Source organism: Marmota marmota, unplaced genomic scaffold (genome assembly GCF_001458135.2).
Source record: "Marmota marmota marmota unplaced genomic scaffold, marMar, whole genome shotgun sequence".
Taxonomy (NCBI): domain Eukaryota; kingdom Metazoa; phylum Chordata; class Mammalia; order Rodentia; family Sciuridae; genus Marmota; species Marmota marmota.
Genome location: NW_026000164.1, coordinates 2,650,152 through 2,658,550, shown reverse-complemented (window position 1 = coordinate 2,658,550; position 8,399 = coordinate 2,650,152). Strand labels below are relative to the sequence as shown.

Genomic DNA, 8,399 nt, shown 5'->3' with positions numbered 1-8,399 from the left:
TATATATGTATATATGTGTATATATATATATATATATATATATATATATATATATATATATATATATTTGCTCCCTAGAGCTTGTCTTGATCATCCAGGAGCTGATAACTTTTTACTTTTATTACTCCTTGTCTGATCTGGCAGACCCTAAAGCACTGTGCTATACCTGCCAGCTTCTCACACACCCCTTTGAGTGACTATGCTAGTGCAGGATGCATTGACATCTCCTTCATGGCATGTGCCTCTTTGGAAGAGTGAAGTTATTCTTGGGACAGAATAACAAGACAGCAAGGGATTGTGTGACAAAGTGCAGAGACAGTGTAAATAAATTTAGAGTAGAATATATAAATTCAGATATAGAGAATATTATTGCTAGTTTATGGTTTAAGCTATTCTTTCTTTATGTTAACTACCAGTATGGTTGGTCTTTTGTGTTAAAAATAATCTTAAGTACAAGTGAATTTACAACTCTATATTTAGTTGCTTAAAGAGGTTTATTACTTTAGGTATTCATCTTTCCTTATCTTTTCTCTTAGATTACAGAATAATAGCAGGGTAAGAAATAGAAAAGTAAAATAATCCTTGTCACATAATAGCAACTTTTGAATCATGTTTTGTATTATATATAATTGAACATATATTTTAAAAAATATTTTTTAGTTGTAGATGGACACAATATTTATTTATTTTTATGTGGTACTGAGGATCGAACCCAGTGCCTCATGTGTGTGAGGCAAGTGCTTTACCACTGAGCCACAACTCCAGCCCCAAGAACATATATTTTTATATACTTTTAGAAAAGTCTAGAGATATTTAAAACCTTGGTAATTTAGATTAAACTGGAGAGGGAGGAAGAGAACTCTGCTTATTCTACAAAACACCTGAGCATATTAGGTGAGTTATAAATGTGGTGGGATTTTATTGATGTACAATTTTGCTTTTAAGGATGGCACAGAAGAAATATCTTCAAGCAAAATTGACCCAGTTTTTAAGGGAAGACAGGATTCAACTTTGGAAACCTCCATATACAGATGAAAATAAAGAAGTTGGTTTGGCATTAAAGGTATTTTTCTTTTAAGATGTAAATAATTAGCAGTGTTATAAATCTTCTTGGTAAATAAGATTCTGGAGTCACAAGAAATTGCCAGGTATGACCATATAAACTTTAGGTATCACAGAAAACAGTAGTGACAGGCAGGTCCCCACTTTTTACGAGGAGTCAACAAGCTTGTTTTTATTTACTTAGATAAATACCCATATGTGTGTGTGTGTATATGTGTATATATTGCAGGTCAAGGGAGAGAGGAAAGGGGGAAAGTGCTGGGGATCAACCCAGGGCCTTATGCATGCTAGGCAAGTGCTACACCGCTAAGCTACATCACCAGCCCTTTTACTGGTATTTTATTAATAACTGTGTTACCTAACTTCTCAGGCATTGTTTTAGCTTTCTGTCACTATAGCAGGGTATCTGAGGCAATTTATAAAGGCTCATACTTCTGGAAGTTTCGTCCAAGATTGAATGGTCCCATTACTTTGGGCCTCTGCAAGGGTGACACATCATGACAGGAGCAAGTGGTGGAACAAACTGTTCACTTCATGAGCCAGGAAGCCAGAGAGGGTGGACAGGGTTCCCTTTCAAGGGCATACCCCCAAATCTAAGGACCTCCCACAGGCCCACTTATAAGGTTCCATCTCCTGCAATAGTGCCACACTGGGCATCAGGCCTTTAAACACATGGGCCTTTGGGGAACACCATTCATATTCTAACCATGGGAGTACAGGGTATTTTTAATACCTTCATAACATTACATACAGTTCCTCACCTGGGACCCAGTTTTGACCAGGATCAGTGCCATTATGTCATTGCCTCGCGTGGTCTGCCTCTCAGTCCTCTTGACATCATCCTCTGCTATAAAACAATTGCTTCCCTCCCCCATTTCTTTATGGCCATCAGTGTTCATTTTTCCAAAGTACTTTTTCTAACAGTTTTTTATGGCATCATCAGAAATAGTATTATTTTACATGATGTTTCAAGAAACTGAAATTTTCTTGCCTTTCTAAGCAGAAAACTTTACTCATTTTTGACAGAAATCTCCCATATTGGAACATCCTAACATGATCTTCTCTGCTTTCTGAGTCTGGGTATCCTGAACATGAGGTAACATTTATCAGGGACCATAAATTGTTGTGAGGGCATTAAATTGTCATGTGTAGCGACATAGTGGTGCCATCAGAAGGTGACAGACAGCACCAGAGTTTCAGTTTTCTTTTCTCTCTGTCCCTGACAGGTGTCACCTTTCCTTCTTTGCAGCCCATATTCTGAATTTTATAGTTTATTGGCTCAGAAATGGGTGTGACATGATAAGATATTTGATCTTTGTCCCCAGTGAGAGTGGCAAGGATGATAGGAACATCTTTCGTCTTAATGAAGCTTGGTGGCTCACAGCTTCTGGATAGGGCTGGTCACCAAAAGACCAAGCTCCTTGGTTAGACCCTTGGAAATTTCAGGCCCACTCTCTAGGCTCTGGGGAGAGGAGAGTGACTAGACGTCAAGTTAACCATGAGTGGTCCATGGTTTAATCAATCATGCCTCCATAAAAATGCTAGGTGGCAGGACACCTGCTTCTAAATTGACAAATTCGTCCATGGAACCTGTGAGGCAGGGGCTCCTCTGCTCAGAACCCTTCCAGACCTCATCTTTATATTTTATCTGAGTGTTCACTTCTGTAACTTTAGAATGAACTAGAATAATGAGCATAGCATTTTCCTGTTTCATTTCCAGTGAATTATTAAATCCGGAAGGGGGAATGTTTGGAACTTTATAGCCAAGTGGAACAGAAGTGTGGGTAACCAGAGAACTGGGTACTTGGCACCTGGGGTCTGCAGTGAGGACCTTTTGTGAGACTGAGCCGTCCAGCCTGTGGGGTCTAATGCTGACTCTGGGTAGTTAGTGTCAGAACTAAACTGAACAGCAGGACCCAGTGGTATCAGAATTGGTTGGTGTCACAAGGTAAAAAAAATAAACACTCTCAGTAGTCATTAAGTTTTCTAGAAAATTACACTAAGTTTTTTTTTTAAAGTATTTTATTTAAAAGACTCACCTTTTGGTGATAAAATTAGTCCTGGGTTAAAAAATAAAATAAAACAACCCAAACATGTATTGGTTGAGTATCCCTATCCCAAATGCTTTGGACTAGAAGTATTTCAGATTTCAGCATTACTGATTTGGGGATATTTGGCCAGACTTTACCAGTTGAGCATCCCTAATCTGAAAATCCAAGATCCAAAACTCTGAAACTTTCAGAGCATAATGTTACCACTCAGAAGGCTTTGGATTTTGGATTTGGGGATTAAGGGCATCTTAGCCACTATAGTACATCTGGTTTCAGGGTGCTTCCTGTCAGGTAAGTTCTGAGACGTGTGTCATTAGGTGATTTATGGGAGACGTAGGGGGCTGCTGCTGGCTTGGCATGGCAAGTAAGCTTTTTAAAAATGTAAGTAGCAGGAGTACACACTAAAATAATGATAAAAGCACAGTACACTAAGTGAGCAAACCATAACACAATCATTGATGATTATTATTGAGCAGATCTACTGCATATAATGGTATGTGCTGTACTTTTACACTGCTGGCAGTGTAGTAGGTGTGTTCACACTGGCATCACTGCAGACATGTGAGTGATGTATTACTCTATGATGTCACTAGGCAATGGGAATTTTTCAACACCACTATATCTTTTTTTTTTTTTGGATACCTGGAGTTGAATCCAGTGGCTCTTAACTACTGAGGCACATCCCCAACCTTTTTTGGTATTTTATTTAGAGACAGGGTCTTACTGAGTTGCTTAGAGCCTCACTAAGTTGCTGAGGCTGGCTTTGAACTTGGCAATCCTCCTGCCTTTGCCTTTGGAGCTACTGGGATTACAGGCATGTGCTGCCACACCCGGTAGCTTCATTGTATCTTATGGGACTACTGTCATGTTCAGTCCATCATTGACTGTAATGTAGTCATGTGGTACACGAGTGTATAACTACACACAAAAAACATAAGTAACGGGGCTAGGGAATGTGGTTCAAGTGGTAGCGCGCTTGCCTAGCATGTGTGAGGCACTGGGTTCAATTCTCAGCAGCACCACATAGAATAAAGATATTGTGTCCACCTAAAAAACTAAAAAATAAATATTAAAAAAAACATAAGTAATGCAGTTTAAAAACACATTAATCATCATCAATATTGTTTTCTCCCAGTCTTTTCCTTTGTGACTATCAAAAATGTAGTATAGATAAGGTTTTACTATTCTAAAAATAAAATATTCTGACTTTTTATAACTTTGTGTATCCATGAACATCTTTCTTGTCATAAATATATACTTCAACATCATTTTTAGTGCTTCATAATATGGCATCATAAATTTAACGAAAGCATGGGCTCTAGGTGCTTACAACTTTATGAGATGTTTAATGAGATATTAAGCCACTAGTGGAAAGAAACATAGTGACTTCTAAGTAATAACTAGCTCACATTCTTTTTTGAGGCTTCTTTTTTTTTTTTTTTTTAACATATTTATTTATTTATTTATTTAGTTAGTTATTGGCAGACACAACATCTTTGTTGGTATGTGGTGCTGAGGATCGAACCCGGGCCGCACGCATGCCAGACGAGCGTGCTACCACTTGAGCCACATCCCCAGCCCCCTTGAGGCTTCTTAAGTCTTCTTAATTTTTCATTCTGAAATCTGAAGCTCTCCTTGGTAAATAATTTTATACCAATACCATTGCTTGAGAATTTTCCATTAAGAAAGTTATTCAACTTGTCTTGTTCTCACAAGTTTGAAAAATTAGAATGTTTTCTCTACTTTTTTTTCTTTTCCTTCCAGTGGTGTTTAACAGTTCACTGTTCTTAAAATATTTTGTCGTTGTGCTGCTGCTGTTTTTGCAGTACTAGGGATTGAACCCAGGGCTTGGCACATGCTAGCCAAGCAGTCTGCCCCTGACCTACATCCCTATCCCAATTTCTTAAAATATTGAGGTCACAAAAGTCATGGCCCACCCTTCTTTCGCCCTTGGATAGTTCCAGTTAGTTTTACTTTTCTGTTGAGCCTGTTTTCCTGTCTCTCTGTAGATGTTTTACTTTTTCCCTGGATCTGCTCTGAGAGCCATGACTGCATTTCAGTGGGGACCTCTGCGCATCAGAGTCCTCCATGTCTTTTCCTAGGTTTGACCTTGTTTGAATTGCTATCATATTGAGCTGTGTTTCCTGATTTTCCTTCTAGGATCTTGTCAAGAAGTACTCTGACAAACTAGAATGTTGTGAAAATGAAGTAGAAAAGATAATAGAAGAAATACGTTGCAAAGCAATTGAACGTGGGACAGGAAATGAAAATTACAAGACTACTGGGGTTGCCACAATTGAGGTGTTTTTACCTTCAAGACTAAGAAAAGTGAGTAATTCCCTGAATGTACACAGGGACCAGTATTTTGTGTTATGATCAAATACATTGTTGTTTTTGTAAAGCTACAATCCAAAGTTAAAACGCCTTAAGTTACCTTACATGTTGACAGTTGATGTTGTGGACTCATTTTTGTTGTTGTTATAGGCTCTTTAACTGGCAGCCTCCCATGACAGGCTTGCTTCTCTAGGATCTCTGAAACGTCACAGAGCTCTGTCATGTTCCATCTCTTTCTAGCTTAATGGTTAGAAATACTGGGAAGTCAAAGTGGACATCAGGTTTTCTAGAACCTTATGCACTAGGACATATTTGAAAGGAATTTATCCTTTTCCTATTCTGGTGGAGGTCAGAGGGCAGCCCAATGAGTGCTTAAGCCGGGCCAAAGGGACCTAGGTGGGGCCACCTCATCTCAGGGCCACATCCTCAGAAGTCCGAGTGTAAAAATGTCACTGTGGCAGGGCACTCAGAGATGCCTCTCAGGAGCAACCCATATTATTCATTCTCAGAAGGAATAAAAAAGTGTATGTAAGAATCTATATGTCAGTAATTGTAGGAGCACTGTTCATAATAGCCAGCAGGTGGAAATAACCCATGTGTCCATCAGTGAATGAATGGATAAATAAATGTGGCACACCCATACAATGAGAAACTATTTAGCAATAAGAAAGAATGAAAAACACATTTACAACATGGATGGGCTGAGGCTTTAGCTCAGTAGTAGTTCAGTCCCCAGTACTGCAAAAAACAAAACAAAACAAAAAACCCAATCAACAACAACAAAAACAGAAATAAAAAACAACTTGGATCACCTTCAGCAATTGCTGAGTGAAGCCTGGCATGGTGGTACATACCTGTAACCCTAGGAGCTCAGGTGGCTGTGGCACAAAGATGGCAATTTCAAGGCTAGCCTGGGCCACTTAGTGCAACCCTATCTCAGATTTAAAAGTAAAAAACATGCTGGAGTTGTAGGTCCGTGTACTGATTGGGGGGCAGGGGAACCTGACGTGCTGAGTGAAAAGACCACGTGATCTTGTTTACATGGAGGGTCCAGAATGGTCAAATCTGTAGAGACAGAACATACATTAGTAGTTTCAAGGGGTGGGGAGAAAAAGGGAAGAAATGAGAATGTAGGACATGGTGTTTATTTGAGGGGATGATGGTAGAAAAATGTTCTGAAATTTGGTTATAAGTATAGCTGGCCCTGTGACAAACCCCGTGAGCAGCCCTGTCTGGTGGTGGTGCATGGCTGCCCCCTTGAGGGCACTCGGGTCACTGGGTGAGTCTGTGCTGGCTTGTGTTTACTAGGCCTTTGTTCCAGGCAGACAGTGACCTATGTTATATCCGTGATACCAGCTTTTCCAGTTTCATAGAGTAACAGCTGTAACTGGTATTAAATTTAAGTACATTTTATTTTGTTTGTTTTGTTTTTAAATAGGACAGGAAAAACTTACTGGAGACCCGATTGCACATCACTGGCAGAGACCTGAGGTCTAAGTAAGTATCTGTGAGCTCCAGGTCCCAGGTGCTCTGCCCTTCTTTACACTCAATCACCAGATCCTCTGGGACCACCCTGTAAGAGAGGCTGGTCAGCTCTCATCCTTCTTTTATGTCAAAGAGGTTGCAACTTGTGATGGAGTAGCTTATCTGGACTCAGTGATAGGCAATGGTGGCCTGAGACTTGCACCCTCTTCTCTGCTCCTGGTGGAGCTTGGGGTGAGATGGAGACTATGCACCTCAAAGGAGGGCTTGGGTGTTTGAATGAAGGAATAGGGTAGAAATGGGGAGACGGCTTGGCATCACAGAGTATTGGTTTTGAATTCCATCCCTTAGTGCACCAGTAGCTTTCTGTGATCCTCAGCAAAATGTTTTGGCTGATTTCAGACTATTGTCCCTTAGTTAAAAAAAAGGACATCATTACCCTAAGTACATGTATAAAGGTATGAATGGAGTGACTCTACTTTGTGTACAATCAGAGACATGAAAAATTGTGCTCCATGTATACTATGAATTGAAATGCATTCTGCTGTCATGTATAACAAATTAGAATAAATAAATAAATTAAAAAATAGACCTGCGTGACACTAGTGAAAACCCTAGTTGATTATTTCATCTCCTTATATATTTAATTAATTTATTTGGGGGACTGGGAATGGAATCTAGGGCTTCACTCAACGCTAGGCAAGTGCTCCAGCACTGAGCTACGTCCCCAGTCCTTACTTGTATCTTTTTAAATGGTGTTTTGAGGTCTCCAGGGCCATTCAGTGTCTCATTTTCCTTTTTGATCTACCTCAGGGCAATTAGGGATGGATTCAAAACACAACTTTCCTTCAGCACCCATGAATAGATCCTAGGGACCAACCCCTGCTGGGGGTCCTCCTGGGGAGACCCTGGAAGGTTTGAGGTAGTTTTTAATCCTGGTGTGCAATGAAGGCCCTCCTGCCCAAATGGATAGACAGCCCAGTGGTCCCACTGCATGAGGAGACACCCAGTAAAACAGTGGGAAAAAGGACTGTCTCTTGGAGCTTCAGATTGCCACTAGAGAGCCAGCTTTGTTAAAGTGAGGTGATGTCTGTGAGTCAGTGAATTGAGATCCTGGGTGTTTCTGAATAAGAGTATAAAATGGTTATCATGATTAAAATCTTTTTAGTGTATAATAAATAAATTTGATTTCCTACAGTTTTCACTGGTTTTATTTTGCAGAATAGCTGAAACCTTTGGATTTCAAGAAAATTACATCAAGATTGTCATAAATAAGAAACAGCTTCAACTAGGTATGCTATAGCAGAGAATGCAGAATTTTCCCATAAAGCTAATATGGAAATAATGACTTTCCATTTTTTTCTTGATTTTCCTGTATTTAAAAATATCTAAAATTTGTAATGTTTTGAACAACCCACAATAAAAAAAATTAAAAAAAAAAAAAAAAAAAAAAAAAAAAAAAAAAAAAAA

At 39.3% G+C, this 8,399-nt stretch overlaps 1 protein-coding gene across 1 annotated transcript in view; it reads left to right on the top strand.

Moving 5' to 3' along the window:
• Nucleotides 1-8,399, top strand: part of Nub1 (negative regulator of ubiquitin like proteins 1) — a 31,919-nt gene that overhangs the window by 1,549 nt on the left and 21,971 nt on the right. Inside the window, exons 2-5 of the mRNA XM_015493650.2 lie at nt 946-1,063; nt 5,274-5,441; nt 6,886-6,944; nt 8,151-8,221. Of these exons, the coding sequence (XP_015349136.1) occupies nt 946-1,063; nt 5,274-5,441; nt 6,886-6,944; nt 8,151-8,221 (416 nt within the window). The remainder of the gene's footprint in view (nt 1-945; nt 1,064-5,273; nt 5,442-6,885; nt 6,945-8,150; nt 8,222-8,399) is intronic.